The sequence below is a fragment of the Portunus trituberculatus genome, chromosome 41, assembly GCF_017591435.1.
Source record: "Portunus trituberculatus isolate SZX2019 chromosome 41, ASM1759143v1, whole genome shotgun sequence".
NCBI classification, from domain to species: Eukaryota; Metazoa; Arthropoda; class Malacostraca; order Decapoda; family Portunidae; genus Portunus; species Portunus trituberculatus.
Genome location: NC_059295.1, coordinates 36,903,039 through 36,919,433, shown reverse-complemented (window position 1 = coordinate 36,919,433; position 16,395 = coordinate 36,903,039). Strand labels below are relative to the sequence as shown.

The 16,395-nt window shown below is 42.3% G+C and overlaps 2 protein-coding genes across 2 annotated transcripts in view; one reads left to right on the top strand and one right to left on the bottom strand.

Moving 5' to 3' along the window:
- Positions 1–573: 573 nt before the first annotated feature.
- LOC123517118 (succinate-semialdehyde dehydrogenase, mitochondrial-like) lies at positions 574–6,673 on the bottom strand. Its single transcript, XM_045277029.1, has 9 exons — positions 6,526–6,673; positions 3,983–4,113; positions 3,496–3,666; positions 2,643–2,759; positions 2,407–2,550; positions 1,976–2,119; positions 1,649–1,807; positions 1,297–1,519; positions 574–1,211 (listed from the first exon to the last, which is right to left on the bottom strand). The coding sequence occupies exons 1-9, from the start codon at positions 6,671–6,673 to the stop codon at positions 1,009–1,011; spliced, it is 1,440 nt and encodes a 479-aa protein (XP_045132964.1). The 3' UTR covers positions 574–1,008.
- Positions 6,674–11,592: 4,919 nt separating this feature from the next.
- The window catches only part of LOC123517117 (D-beta-hydroxybutyrate dehydrogenase, mitochondrial-like), a 10,374-nt gene continuing 5,571 nt past the window's right edge, over positions 11,593–16,395 (top strand). Inside the window, exons 1-6 of the mRNA XM_045277028.1 lie at positions 11,593–11,715; positions 13,105–13,274; positions 13,452–13,535; positions 13,742–13,904; positions 14,135–14,288; positions 15,379–15,486. Coding sequence (XP_045132963.1) covers positions 13,110–13,274; positions 13,452–13,535; positions 13,742–13,904; positions 14,135–14,288; positions 15,379–15,486 — 674 coding nt within the window. The 5' untranslated portion in view covers positions 11,593–11,715; positions 13,105–13,109. The remainder of the gene's footprint in view (positions 11,716–13,104; positions 13,275–13,451; positions 13,536–13,741; positions 13,905–14,134; positions 14,289–15,378; positions 15,487–16,395) is intronic.

The window sequence follows — 16,395 nt, the reverse complement described above, 5'->3', positions numbered from 1 at the left end:
TTATTATTATTATTATTGTTATTATTATCATTGTTGTTATTATAATTTATTTTTCAATATAATTATAATTGTTATTGACATTTTTTATTCTAGTCATCCTTCATGGGATGACGTAGACGTCAAAATATTTGGGGAGGAGGAAGGAGCGCGCACACACACACCGCGTAGTGAAGTGGTTAAAACACTCAGCTCAACCGAAGAGGTCCGGGTTCGAGTTCCGGGCGCGACGAGGCATATGGGCAAGCTGCTTAATGTGTAGCCCCTGTTCACTTAGCAGCAAGTAGGTGCGGGATGTAACTTGAGAGATTAAGACCTCGCTTTCCCGGTGTGTGATGTGTGTTGTGGTCTCAGTCCTACCCGAAGATCGGTCTATGAGCTCTGAGCTCGCTCCTTAATGGGGAAGGCTGGCTCGGTGACCAGTAGACGACCGTGGTGAATTACACACACACAGGAGGGTAAAAATTGTACTGTGAAAGAAAATGAGTAAATCACATGAATTTTGTAAATTTATGAATGTCAAATGCGAGACGCGGGAAGACGAAGTGACAGGATAGATAATGATAAAGTGTTAGGTAATTGCGCTGTAGGTCGATATTTTATTTCCAGAAGAGATGTATAACAACCTCACTGAGTATACTTTTGATTGCATCCTTTCAGTGTTTAGGTAACAAGAGCTGAAGAAACAGTTTGGAGGTATGAAGCCCACCATGGCATTGGCTATTGGCTGATGCCTTTGATCCAAGGAAGGAGTTTATCATCCCGGTCCCTTGCTGCTCCAGGGATGGGAAAGTGTCGTCATATCATGTGTGGGGAAGTGAATGAGGAATGTACAATCGCTGTCCTAGTTAAGTTTCAATCACATGTTATAGATGACCAGGTGTAGTGGATAACCGAGCAGCATGCATCTGTACGTGCGGCGGTGGTCGCCGTCACAAAGTAGCACTTATCACTCAGTACGTTCAAAGATCTTGGGGTCATGGTAAAATAAAGAACCAAAAGCTTTTCCGTCTATATACCGAAGCAAATGTATTTTAGATGTGTGAACTCGTCCAGGCCGTATCTCGACCCCTCCTTGCCTAGTCCTGACTGCTTGAAGCCTCCGAAGGGCGCCTCACATGAAGACACCATTGGCTCGTTCACGCCCACCATGCCTACATCCAGAGCCTCTGCCACCCTCCATACTTGACTCACATCGTTGGAGTAGAAATAGCCTGTGAAAGGAAAGAAAGCAATGTTATTACGAATCGCGTAGCGGTCACGTCATTGATACAGTAAGCCATTTTCAAATGTACGTACCTGCCAGTCCCTTATCGGTCGTGTTGGCAAGCCTGATCACCTCTTCTTCGTTCTGGAATGGGATGATGGCAGCGACGGGACCGAAGATCTCCTGAGTCACCACTGGCATGTCCATCTTGATTCCAGTCAGGAGTGTTGGGGCGTAGAAGAGGCCCCCAAGGGAGAGCCCTCCTCGCACCGTCTTGGCTCCGGCTGACACAGAGTCTTTAACAATCTTCACGAGCTGCCCCGAACAAAATGAATCACTTTATTGTGCTCTCAATTCCATGAAGTTTATTAGCAAATCATGTGAACGCCTAGCATATGTCTAACTATTACAATTCTATCTGAAAACCCAACCATCGGTACTGACTCGGTCGAACTGTCGCTGGTTGATGATGGGTCCCTGATTGATGCCCTTCTCCAGGCCACGGCCCACCTTCAGCTCGGCGTCCATCGCGGAGGCGAAACAAGACACAAACTTATCATGAATGGACTCGTGCACAAAGATGCGGTTGGCCGTGACGCAGGTCTGGGGAAAGATTATTTGATTGCTTTACTATTTTGAATTGTATAGCAAATTACAAGTACGTATATGAAATTAAGAGAGTAGTCATCAAAGTCTCTTAGAAAATGCTGTTGTAATCCACAGTTCATGTGGTCCAGTCGATAGTAAGAAAAGAAAAAAAAAAAAAAATACTTGGCCAGTGTTGCGGAATTTGGAGGCCATCGCTCCTTCAACGGCTCGAGTAAGGTCAGCAGACGGAAACACAATGAAAGGCGCATCACCTCCAAGCTCCAGGGCAAGCTTCTTCACTGTCGGCCCGCAGCGGGAGTATAGCCACTGTCAGGAAAGAATGTAGTTAGTGTGACGATCCGACTACAGCGGTCACGAATATCCATTTAGAACTTATCACCACTCTCTCTCTCTCTCTCTCTCTCTCTCTCTCTCTGGTTCATGTATCAAATTTTCATGTAAATCGCATGTGTAAATGAATACTACTACAATTACTGATTCATTTCACTTGATGAATAACGTATGTGTGAACCTTTTAATACACAATCTGTCATACACCTTGCACTATCGGTAAGAAAACAACACTTGCAGGTTTACGAAGATCGTTTAATTACCTTGCCAACAGCTGTGGAGCCAGTGAAAGAGAGCACCTGCACGCGGGGAGAGGCACACAGGGCCGCCCCCACTTCTTCTACCCTCTCCCTGGAACACGGCACTACGTTGACCACTCCAGGAGGCACCCCCGCACGCTCACATATCTACAAGAAGAGAGCCATGTTAAAAGCATACTGGAGGATCTCTAAAAGTTGCAACTGGTCGACAATGAGCGTAGCGGCCATGCAGGCGTTACCTTCGCGAAGAAGAGGGCAGTGAGTGGCGTGTCCTCTGCAGGCTTGACGACACAAGTGCAGCCAGCGGCCAGGACGGCGGCAACCTTGCGCCCAATCATTCCGATGGGAAAGTTCCACTGATAGGAAAAAAAAAAAAAAAGTTGGATTTTAGTGTGTTTTATCATGTAAATACAAACGAAATCCTTGCATGTGTACTTCCTTGACTACATTGCAGTTCATGCAGTATTTCTCATGATGTCTGTTTGTCTCACTGCTATTACCAGTAAAAAAAAAAAAAAAAAAAACATAATTATTGCGAGAGATTCTGTCTTTATTTTTTTGGTGAAGAGGAGGCGATGAGTGGAGGAGAATGACACTCATGCAGCCTGGGACCACGTATTCAGATCTAGCCATGTCTCGGTGCCAAAAACTTCCAGGCAGACTTGTGGCGTGGCTACGTGTTAGAAACAACGCGAAGAACAACAGCTTTTCATGATACTACTGGGCGAAACAAAAAAGAAGTAAGACTTACTGTAGTTAGTAATGAAATTGTTATTTGTTCAACACATGATTGAGAAATGAATGTTGCAATGAGTGTTCTTTTGGAAGATAAAAATGAGATAATGATCGTCCAGGAATGCATGGCGAACGATTCTGAGAAGTAAACATCGTATCTTCACACTGACCTTCTCCGCCCTTGACCCTGTGGAGGGAGAAGGTCGTTCATGTGTGTCCTTTCCATGCCTCTAATGGATCACAGAGGAAAAGTCCCATAATGATGGCGGGGCGTGCTGGAGATAGGAATACGTGTTTGTGTGTGTGTGTGTGTGTGTGAAGAGATGGCGTACGTCCATCGCTTTGAGCTCTACTCACTGGCGTGATGAGGGCGGCCACCCCGACGGGTTGCCTCACGGTGACCAGCCGCTTGGAGGGGAAGGGGCTAGGGATGGTTTCACCATACTGCCTTCGAGCCTCCTCAGCAAACCATTCAAAGAAGGACGCTGCGAATCCCACCTCCCCTGCAGCCTCGCCCAACGGCTTCCCCTGAGGAGGAGGATCAATACAAAGAGATTTTCATGATGAATTTTGCTTCTTTTTAATCTCCCCCCCCCCCTCTCTCTCTCTCTCTCTCTCTCTCTCTCTCTCTCTCTCTCTCTCTCTCTCTCTCTCTCTCTCTGTGTGTGTGTGTGTGTGTGTGTGTGTGTGTGTGAAAACAAAATATTAATAAAAAAAAATCATTATGATTTTGTATTAAAGAAAGGACATTACAAGTTTGACTCAATCATGTCAATCATGTAAAAAATAAACATGTAGTTAAGCCTCACCGACACACTCTGACGTGAGCACGGGGCGCACTTACGTTTTCTCTGCTGAGCACGGTGGCAATGATGTCCTTCTCCTGAAGCAGACAGTCCCGCACCTTCAAGAGAACTGCTGCGCGCTCTTTAGTGCTGCGTAGCCGCCACCCCTCGAAGGCTGCTGCCGCTGCCTCTGTCAGTGTCGGAAATATGTTAACTTTACTAGTACAGCAGCTGAAGGATCTCTACTGCCAAAACTGTTACCGCTCTATCTGCTGTCATTAATGACTATGTCTACCGCCATCGTCTTAAACCACAATGCGTATCACGCTGTCACTACAGTCATCTTTCGCTCCGGTTGATTATAGGGTGCCTCAAGGATCAATTTTGGGTCCCATCCTCTTTCTTCTATAGGTATATTAATGATATTACTCGTAGCTCTGGTCAACTTAAATCTATCCTGTTCACAGATGACACCACTATTTATATTCAGGAGCAAGACCTTAATGTTATGAAAAATACCTTAAACAATGAACTTCAACATCTTTTTAATTGGATGAAAAGCAATAAACTGACTCTCAATATTTCCAAAACTCATTACATGGTATCTTCTCCAGTTATGTTACAGTCACCCAAGATTGACATTTCCCTTGACAATTATTTGCTTGAACAAGCTGAATGTAAGTTTTTAGGTGTCACTGTAGATAATAAGTTGAAATGGAAATCTCACATAGCCATGCTTAACACTAAACTTAACAAATTAATAGGAGTATTAGTCAGTTAGGAATAATATCACAACTGATTGTCTTCGTCAAATTTATCAATCCTTAGCTTATCTTTACTTACTTTATTGTTCATCTGTTTGGGGAGGAGCATTTGACACTTTAATCAACAGCATTTTTATTATTCAGAAAAAAAAAGTTGCTACGTGTTATGACCTTCAGTCACCGATATGCTCACACTGATCCCTTATTTAAAGATCTAAAACTCTTTAAAATTCCAAGACATTGTCACTTTGCAAACTGTATCATTTGTCCACAAGTCATTATCTTTCCCACATATTACAAGAGACTTCCAACGCGTAGCACCAGCCAGGAATACAAGGTACCCCCAATAATGTTACCATCCCACTATGTAGGACATCGCATGCCAAACGGTGCCTTTCCAGTAGAGGAGACTCCCAGTAGAATCTTCTACCAGAGGATATAAAAAACACTACATCAAAAACACTTTTTGAAATTAGAGTAAAAGGAATATTGTTTGGAGAAACTTGATAAACATATGTATACTATTTTTTCTTTTCTTTTCTTGTGTGTATATGCCATTGTCATGCTGTCTTACATCCAAACTTTTTCATAAATGACTTAATTGCTGTTTTGATGTATGCTTTTCTTTCATTTTTAATGTTTCTTGTTACGATTGTCATTAGTATTTTTATCATAACTGTTGCATTTATTACTAGTCATAAATTTCCAATTTACTGTTTTCGAAATCTATTTCCATTGGTCTGCATCTTCTTTACTATTTACTTATTTAAATCTTCGTGTGATGATTATTTCTAATTGTACTCTACGAGTATTATTAGTTATCATTATTATTATTGTTATTATTATTATTATTGTTATTATTATTATCATTATTATTATTATTATTATAAGTATATTTATTGTTATGATTTTATAATTTTTTGTATTGTCCTTATTAGTATTGTTATTATTGATCGATGTTATTATATTTTAGTTAGAAACATTTCCTCTTCTTCTCATTATGACTATTACCTTTACTTTTATTATTGTTTTACTTGTTCTACTATTTTCCTTGAGTTCATTTATATTTATATATTTTTTTATTATTATTATTATTATTGTTATTATTTTTATTATTATGTTCATTATCATTATTATCATGTTCATTATCATTGTTATTGTCATTATATCATTAGTATTATATCATTATATAACTATTATAATTATTGTCATTACTACTGTTTGCATTTTGTACTAGGCCTTAGGACTGAACTTCAATGGTGTAATTTTTTTTCGTGTTTTTTTCTTTGGGTCTGTAAAGGAGCCTTGGCTTAACAGACCTTTGTCTACTAATTAATCAATGTTATTTTATGATATGTAGTATATGTGGGCCAATAAATGTATCAGTATCAGTATCATCACCAGCACTGTCGCAGCGCTGCTCCTGTCCCGATATATCACCTCCTCCATCGCCGCCAGCACTTTACCATCACCATCAAAATGTTCAGTCACCTTATTCAACTGTCTTAATGACCATTTGTTACATCATCATCACGACATGCTTGATAGTGATAGATATTTTAATCTTAAATATGTCTTTAGTGGTAGTAAGCGATTAATTTCTTTTCGAGCTAAAATTCGTCTTTTTTTGTGTGTAGTAGTAGTAGTAGTAATATAAGTAGTAGAAGAAGTAGTAGTAGTAGTAGTAGTAGTAGTAGTAGTAGTAGTTGTTGTTGTTGTTGTTTTTTGTTTCTTTCTTTGATATGTGTGTGTGTGCGTAAGTTAAAGCGTGTGTGTGCAATCTGAAGCTGTATGAGTAATGGTGTGGCCCGCTGCAACGTCATCTCCCTTTCTCTTACCGATTGCAGACGTTACTTCCGCAGTAGTGCAGTCTGCCACACGGGCGATCTCGTCACCTGTGGCAGGATCTGTCACGGGGAAGGTGCCGCCTCTGCCATTAATCCACTGACCACCCACCAACGCTCGTGTTATCAGCTCGTCACTCATGCTGCAGCGGTGACTCTGGTGCCCTCAGGTGAAGTTGAGCCTCGTCTTTCTCACGCTGTCTTGAAGTCAAAAGAAATCGTTAGTGTCAGCAGATTCAGGAACAATTATTATTATTACATTTCGATGAGCTAATTGAACTATACTAATCAATACAGTACAACAGATATTACGCGTTTATTGGAGTCACTCAGTGTTCCAGCCTTGTCATAGTGCAAGTGGTAATTTTTATACTGGTGTGAATGCAAATTTCAGTATCGTAAATGTAATCCACAAGACATCAACACAACCTGACGCATCACTCACCTCACAGAAAGGCGCCGTGAGACTGAAGGTTCCCTGGTAACGGTCAGCCGATCTTACTTATCTCATCGAAGGTTGCGGAGAATAAAAGACAAGTCATGGTGAAGACTGTTTCGGTAGGCTCCCAATCTTTATCATCTGCTGAATTATGTGATTTTATCTACCGTTTGAGCATCTGTTTTAGAATTCTTTTGTTTCTTGAAGAGATGTATAGTTATATGTTCATTATCTATTTACGTTTTAGTAATTTTGTAGGTAATCTTGTAATAATGAAGTTTCAAATGTTGTCTTAACTCATTTATTTTGTTTATTTTATGATTCATTCTTATCTTCATAATACTTTAGTTTATCAAAATGTTTTACTACAGTTGTTTTGGACCATATGTGTCTTTCTAACTTTTTTGTTTTAGATTTAGCACCACACTGATACAAAATATTGCATATGTTTGGACCAATGACAGATGCCTGTGGGCAATAAAACATTTATCAATCAAATATAAATTAAATTCTTACATTTTGATAGGAAAATAAAGTAAATTACAAGAAGCGGTATGTTTGTATAACTGTGAAGGAAGTTCATATTTCTTTTTGCGGCACAAGTTTCCAACCTCCAGCTGATGGGCAGAGCTTGTGAGTGTCAAATGATGGTTACTGGACGCTCGGCACTTTCCACAGGTCACCCAGAACGGTACTCAAGTAAATTTATCACATGATATCCTCTGTATAGCTTTGGAGAGAGAGAGAGAGAGAGAGAGAGAGAGAGAGAGAGAGAGAGAGAGAGAGAGAGATGCTACACTTGATTTCGATTCTTATCAAGTTAGATAATAAGATAAAATCCATTCTTTCCTCCCTCATTTGTCCAGTCTCTCTCTCTCTCTCTCTCTCTGGTCGACCCCCTACCAAGATGACAGTGAGCATAGAATGAATAATCTTCCTGCATCATCAGCCTCTCAGTCCTCACGATCTCCGTCACGGGGCCCCGGGTAGGAGGAAACCAGTGTGTTCTCGAACGTTGCAGCGTTTTACCTTATTTGCTGTTACAGTTCTAGTGAAAGATATTGATATTCCAAAGATGTCTGGCAATAATTTAACATTTTAGCAACGAGTCTCCATCATCAGCGGGGGAAATACCCTTACGAGCACCAAAATTATTTCTGTTGCTTCTCAGAATATTACTTACAAGAGAATAAAGCGTTTAGGAGGTATGTGCCGTTGCAGAATCTGAATATGTTGAGGGACTATGGTGATCAATATTGTAGAGAGAAAGAGATGATAAACATAAAGGATAAGTAAAGAAATCAAAGGGAGAAAGAGCAAACATAGAAGTTGAGACCATAATGTTTAAAGCAGTTACTGTATGTTCTGAGTAACACATGACCAAGCCACCGAACCAGGCAGGGATTCAAAGTTACGTTGCTGGGAGCGGAGGAATGTGTCCTAAGTGAACCCCACCACCACATGCTTAGCCGATCTCACTCCTGCTTCCATGGGCCTCTTCTGTGCCTTCTGCGGTTGTTGTTGTTGTTGTTGTTGTTGTTGTTGTTAACAAACATATTGAGCAAATTCAGTGATAAAATGAGAGAGAGAGAGAGAGAGAGAGAGAGAGAGAGAGAGAGAGATAATAATAATAATAATAATAATAATAATAATAATAATAATAATAACTAATAATAAAAAAAAAAAACTCAGGAATTCTGCTATCAACTCTAGTGGCACCCAGACAGCAGATTTCATACGAATAGTGCACGGAAGAGCCAGATGTAGAAAGGGAAGGAAGAAAAAGAGAAGATAAAGAAACGTCAGCTGAGTCCTTATCCCGCGGAGATGCAAGACGCAAGCGAGGGAAGTGAGCACAGCGCCTCCTGCCTCCTCTCACGCTGGCTGCAGTACTAATCTGTCCCTCGCTCAGGCCACACCACGCCAGGAAACCGCCGAAACTGACGATTTTTTTACTAGACTTAGAGAGAGAGAGAGAGAGAGAGAGAGAGAGAGAGAGTTCTTAGCACTTGAATTTTTTCCTCTTGTTCCACTAATGAACTGATGCGCTGTGGTGCTTTCCAACTAAGCGCGCTTTATGAGTGTGTCCACAGGCGGAGGCGTTTGAATCCCAGCTGCCGTTTGAGGGTAGGAAGGTCATCAACTCAAAGTAATGGTTCCCAAAGGCCAAATCCAAAAATCCTTCGTCAAGAGGCACCGTCCTAGATCTGATAGAACTGAGAAGCCGAAGTTAAAACCGAGAAAAAAGCAAGGAACCGAGCGTGCAAGTAGAAATTAAAGGATACACGGCTGAGCATTTTTTTCTTCTTTTCCAACCAGAGTGGAGTATGAAGGGGGGCGAGCGCGGGCAGCGGAGAGGTGGTGCCAGCGGCGGGGACGCTGGGCGGAACAATAAGAATAAGGACAAACATCTCGGCGGGAACAAAGTGCCAAGGCGGGAGGAATTATGAAGTTTACATTGAGGCGTCGAGGAGATGGCCGCGAGGAGAGACAGGGAGGTGCATTAATGATGAGATGGAAGGACGAGGAGGATGAGAAGAGGAGGAGGAACTACTGTTAAAACTCTCTCTCTCTCTCTCTCTCTCTCTCTCTCTCTCTCTCTCTCTCTCTCTCTCTCTCTCTCTCGTGTGTGTGTGTGTGTGTGTATATATATATATATATATATATATATATATATATATATATATATATATATATATATATATATGTGTGTGTGTGTGTGTGTGTGTGTGTGTGTGTGTATATATATATATATATATATATATATATATATATATATATATATATATATATATATATATATATATATATATATATATATATATATATATATATATATATATATATATATATATATATATATATATATATATATATATATATATATATATATATATATATATATATATATATATATATATATATATATATATATATATATATATATATATATATATATATATATATATATATATAGAGAGAGAGAGAGAGAGAGAGAGAGAGAGAGAGAGAGAGCAGGCATGGCAACAAGCGTGAAGATCTTTATAGTGTTGTGAGTGAACACTGAGAGAGGGGGTGAAGGGCAGGGCTGCCAACAGGCTGCAGGAAGGTGAGGAACGAGGCGTGCCTGGTCCCAGATTGCGCCTCTCGGCCCTCTACCTGCTCCTGTGTGTCCACTTGCCTTCTCTCACCTGATGCATTTCAAAGAGCGAAAAGAAACGTGAAGTAAAGAGAGAAAAATAGATGAAAAGAAGATATCTGACAGAACGATGTCTTTGAAATGTGTTGTTTTCTTTCACTAGCCTCACACAACCTAATATGAGACTAAGAAGTCAGCAATGCTAATTAATGTATAGTTATCATTCCTAACCAACCGTTATTATTCATCATTAATCCACAGACAACTCTGTGGCACAGGCAGCTGCTCACAGGGAAGAGGTAACAGCGGTTCGGGGAGGAAACCCACTAACACGTGTGGTAGAAGCGGACAGTGTTCAGGCGGAGTGTGGGTTGAGGTAGTGTGGCGGGATATAAGAATCAGGGAAGACTATGTCGCAATCATGTTTGTTCTCTGCGTTGTCACAAGTGGCTCCTGCGCTAACTTACTGCTATGCCTGAAAACAATAAGAAACATTTTACTGACATGATCATGATAATTTTCTTTCCTTTAGTTATAGATATAAGTAAATATAACTGCATATATTGAAAACAAGCAAGAAAAGAGATCCCTTGTTAACTTGGGAACGTGAGGCGTTTGTGTAAATTTTGTGATCTCCAGCCGTCCGGCACACCCTCGGCACACCTCTGGCTCATCGAAACCCAATACCCGCCTCACTGTAAACACACGCCGAGGCTGAGAAATGTGACCTCACGCTCGTCCGATGCCAGAAGAAAAAGAAACGTACGTAAAGGAATTAAAGAGCAGCTTAATCGTGGAAATGAACCGCAAGGATGACACAATAAGAAGACGGTAAATATAACACACCCAGTGCCTATCATGATAACAGAAGACTGGCATTGTTATGTTAGTGTCTTGCATCCCTTGGTAAGTCACTTGTACACATAAGGAATGCTGTAATGGTAATGAAAGTGAGCGAGTCTTTTGTGCGGACTTTGCGCCTCTCTGACCAGTGAGGGCAAGTGGGGCGCTGTGGGGCGGATGTGGTGTGGGCGAGACTGTCGTACGTGACTTAAGAGAGTTTGTATTTGTATCATCAAAATCCTTTTCTGATATAAAAAGAGATGATCAAAAGCTAAACTGAAGAGAGAGAGAGAGAGAGAGAGAGAGAGAGAGAGAGAGAGAGAGAGAGAGAGAGAGAGAGAGAGAGCAATTTTCAAAAAGCATAATGAGAAATACATGAAAAGAATGGGGCAAAGAATGATAGAATAATGATGTGCAAGACAAGTGACAGAAGAAATGGGTGGCGAGGCTACAAGGGAGGCAAGTGAGGTAGTGGGGGGTGAAGGAGTGAGGGGAGAGAGAAGGCAAAAGGTGCAGTGAAGGTGGAAGAGAAGGAAACGGTGGGAGGAGGAACAGCAGAAGGCAAGGAGTATGTATAGGTGAGAAGGTGACTGTACGAGCAAGTGTGACAAGGGGGTACGGGTGTGACAGGGAGGTCGTGAAGCTCAAGGACATCTGGGAGGGCAGGAGGAACAGCTTAGAGTGCGTCTCAGTGTGGCGCAGCACCTCTCCATCGCCACGTCTCGCAGTTGCCCAGATGAGGAGTTGGACGGCTCAGCAAGTAGTGTGTGTTGCGTGGCGGTGCGTCAGAAACCAGGCGTATTAAGGATCTTGATCCTGGCCGTTGTGGGAAGCTTTCTCCGAGTGTTGTGAATGTTCTTGTGAGATCTGCTCATCTGTTTGTTGTCCTTTGCTGAGCTACCAACTGACTTGTGCTTGTCTTTTATGTCAAGAGCTCGTTCTGTGGTTAATTACACAATCTTTCAACTGAAATAAATAGACTTCACAATGAGAGAGAGAGAGAGAGAGAGAGAGAGAGAGAGAGAGAGAGAGAGAAATGTATTACTTAGATCCGACGATGTTTTCTGGAGGAAGAGAGGACTTGATAAGACGTGTGACAGGTGTGTGTGTTCCCACCCGGCTTTGCTGTACCTCACGAACCTGACAGTCGCATGAGTGTACCTTAGATAGATAACTGTGTGTGTGTGTGTGTGTGTGTGTGTGTGTGTGTGTGTGTAATTCACCTCGGTCGCCTGCTGGTCACCCAGCCAGTCCTCCCCATTACGGAGCGAGCTCAGAGCTCATAGACCGATCTTCGGGTAGGACTGAGCCTGTGTGTGTGTGTGTGTGTGTGTGTGTGTGTGTGTGTGTGTGTGATGAATAATCTAAAATACCGTAGGACACAGCAGGGTGTGTGTGCGGGGGAATGGGGTGTGGCATACAGTCAAGAAGCGGTGCAGGGAGTGCGTAGTATTGCAGGGATAGAACGTCAGGCTTGCTTGTGATATCAGCTGGGGACTCACACACCTGTCGTTCCGTGCTTAGTGACTTCCATCTCTCTGACGAGAACCAACGTACTATTTTCAGGTTCAGGAATTATACTTCACATCTCTAAGATTCCAATTTCAAGAATGTTAGTTTTTATCAAGTGTTAGCTCATAAAAAGAATCCCGTTATGCACAATCCACCTTGAGTGACTGACGGGAGAAAGTTACATATTACCCCACGACGTTGTTTGAACATGACAATGGAAGTAAAATGACATGATAATGTTATAGGAATGTATGTTGCACACTGGACTGTACGTGGCATCATTTTCAGATTTGTTAGTAGTATTCCTTTTCCCTGATCACTTTGTATGCTATTGTGAAAGTACACACTGCGCACAGTGACCTGACTACAACGGTACAAACCAGTGTCTCGCTTCACTGTATATTGGAGATGTTAACTAAAGCATGTTGGACTTATTTTCTTAGGTTTCGATTCAGATTAAAGTGAAGACTTTATCTGGCACACAGCTTTCATTTACTCTTTGATATATACGATAAAGTGACTACGTTTTCTTTCGTGTCCCTTTTACTATCCGATTACGTAACTTTGAGTCAAATCTGAGTGAAGTGATTCTCAGCGCAGTCTTGCTCCTCTTCTTTCGTGGCTTCACACTGAGTAACAGCTGCCATGCTGCTGACGCTGGACGTGAAATTGGACGTGGCCTGGTGGGGCTGCGTCAGTGCCATCCTCGCCTCGCTGCTTCATCTTCTGGGCCTGCTCCCCTTCACTGCTGTGTTCCTCACTGCCTGGGTCATTGCCTCCGCCGCCTGCATCCTGATGGCCTTCCTCGAAGTGAGTAAGAGCGCGATCACAGGGACGCAGGGAGAGGCTAGAGTACTTCGTGGCACCAAACCTGGCGATATATTCCTCCATGGGCAACGCAATAACTCAGCTAAGGAATACTGAGATATCTTGGTTACTTTGTTTTACTTTACAGTAAATTTTACTTGTATTGTTTCCGTCACTCAGGTGTTCACGGCGGGCAAGGCCGTACTCATCACCGGCTGTGACTCAGGCTTTGGTTTTGCCCTCGCTAAACACTTAGACTCACTGGTAAGTACATCTGCGATGGTTGTCTAAACTATCTTTTTTTCTAACTTTGCGTTGATTTATTTAAAAGTGAATAATTCAATAAGTGAGTAATTAAGTAGATAAAGAGATGAATAGATAATTAGATGGAATTAGAGATTTTCATGCAAAAACGTAATCCAGTACCATGCGTCCCTTGAGCAATGTGCCGCGTCCTGTCCCGCGTGCAGGGGTTTCGTGTGGTGGCAGGCTGTCTGGCTCAGGACGGGGAAGGGGCCAAGCAGTTGCGGGCCTCTGCCTCGCCCCGCCTCCACACCATCCAGTTGGACATCACTTCCGTGGACGAGGTGCGCCACGCCGTGCAGGAGGTGGAGGCCCTCATCCCTGAGGGAGGTGAGAACTGACAAGACTTGGCATTTCCCTTGTCAGTGTTTGCTTCCAATTTCCAAGGTAGTCTTTGTGTCCGTGGAGAAAACACCCATTTCATTTATTCAAGTGAATGGCTTGCCACTTTTACAGCGAGACTCTTTGGTTCCCGATTACCGCATGAAACTCTAGTAATTCCTTTGTTCTCGGAAACTATGCCAAGAGTAGCGCGCGGCTCATTCCTATTTCTATTGCAGAGGTGTTGTGGGGACTTGTTAACAACGCCGGGCTTTCCACCTTTGGGGAAGTGGAGTGGGTACAAGAACACACTTTCAGGAAGATATTAGAAGTGAACTTGATGGGCATGGTGACTGTGACCAAGGCTTTCCTGCCACTAATAAGGAAAGCCAAGGTGAGGAAGCACCATTGCATACACTGATGCTTATAACACGGCGCCTGGTATTCATGCAGACACGCCAAAGCTCTTTAAGGCAAGGGCGGAAGGGAGGGGGGAAGGAGGAAGAGGGGGGCAGGGTGTTGGCCGAGTGGGCGAGACGGCAGGCAGTCTCAGCCGACCACAATCCCATTTCCTTTAACACTGGCCGAGTGATTTAAGATAAGCTGGATGGTGCGCGGCGTGATGCCCTTCATGGCGTTATGGCTCGTGGCGGAAATAGGAAATATCATAAGCAGAATCCTGTGAATCGTTAAACTTCGCCGAGGTGAGGCAGCCGTTGCGTGGGATTTATTTGCCGCTTTAATTCCATGTTCGTTGTTGTTGTTGTTGTTGTTGTTGTTGCCACTTATATTGCCATCCTTCTCCTCTTCCTCCTCTTACTCTTTTTTTTTTATTATGATAGAAGAAAATAAACAGCGTCACATCATCATCATCATCATCATCATCATCATCATTACTACCACTACGTTTTATCAGGTATTTACACAGTTGTGGTTCAATTCGAGACAAGATCTGAGCGCACTCGCCCACACACACACACACACACACATCTCTTTAAGGTTATCATGTTTTAGGCTTCGCTTTTTATTTCGCTAAAACTTCAGTTATATATACCAAAAAAGGATCGCATTGTTATTCGGGTTCAGCTTTCTTTAATCTCAATTCCCTTCGGTTTTATTTGTGTTGTAGTTTTGCTCCACACACGCGTAAGGCAACAATGCATCACAGGCATAAGTCGATGCTGGCAAAAGAATTATAAAAGTGATATTTATTTTTGTCCAAGGATGATCCGCTGGTCTGGTGTTTTCATTACTGCTTATTAAAGGGTGATGCTGATTCTACATGCCCTACACCCAGCTATCTCGTGAGTCTACATTCCTCGATTACATGCACTGGTGCATCATGAAGGGGAGGACACGGTGGGAATGTAATATATTATTCAACCAGATCAGAAGCTCTGAGATTCACGAAGTGTGATCTACCGAATAGCAATAAGTAATGTGATTCCTCTAAAAATGGTGTACCAGTACGTCTTTCCTCAACAGGACGAGTGGTAAACGTGTCCAGCATGTACGGCAGGATGGGCAACGTGAGGCGATCACCTTACGTGCTGTCCAAGTACGCCGTGGAGGGCTTCACAGACTGCCTCAGGTGAGCCACAGCTTAGGACGTGGCGGTACAGCTACCTGCCCACCATAGCTATAGACGTGTGCATGTGTGTGTGTGTGTGTGTGTGTGTGTGTGTGTGTGTGTGTGTGTGTGTGTATGTGTTTCACTGTTTGATCTGCTCCAGTCTCTGACGAGACAGCCAGACGTTACTCTACGGAACGAGCTCAGAGTTCATTATTTCCGATCTTCGGATAGGCATGAGACCAGGCACACAACACACACCGGGACAACAAGGTCACAACTCCTCGATTTACATCCCGTACCTACTCACTGCTAGGTGAACAGGGGCTACACATGAAAGGAGACACACCCAAATATCTCCACCCGGCTGGGGAATCGAAGCCCGGTCCTCTGGCTTGTGAAGCCAGCGCTCTAACCACTGAGCTACCGGGTGTGTGTGTGTGTGTGTGTGTGTGTGTGTGTGTGTGTGTGTGTGTGTGTGTGTGTGTGTGTATATGTATATATATATATATATATATATATATATATATATATATATATATATATATATATATATATATATATATATATATATATATATATATATATATATATATATATATATATATATATATATATATATATATATATATATATATATATATATATATATATATATATATATATATATATATATATATATATATATATAAAAGTTTTATAAAAGTGTGACGTTCCCGAGTTTTTCACGTTACTGTTGGAGTTATTTAGAGGTGGTGTTGAGGAAAGGTGTGCCCTTGATGGCAGCGTGTCGTAAAGGATGACCCAAATAAAGGGGTGAAGGCTGGAACTCCAGTTTTAGGAGAGGGTAATCCACCCACGACTCAGACTGGATTGCTGGAATGTCTGAGGGTGTAATCGCAGTGAAAGGGGAGGATGACATGCTTGGAA

Excerpts from the sequence above, each read along its gene's own strand:
- LOC123517118 (XM_045277029.1), bottom strand. The coding sequence starts at position 6,673 with ATGAGTGACGAGCTGATAACACGAGCGTTGGTGGGTGGTCAGTGGATT. Across the intron at positions 3,667-3,982 it reads CCGTGCTCAGCAGAGAAAAC|GGGAAGCCGTTGGGCGAGGC; the intron begins GTAAGTGCGCCC and ends CCTCCTCCTCAG. Across the intron at positions 2,760-3,495 it reads TGGCCGCCCTCATCACGCCA|TGGAACTTTCCCATCGGAAT; the intron begins GTGAGTAGAGCT and ends TTTTCCTATCAG.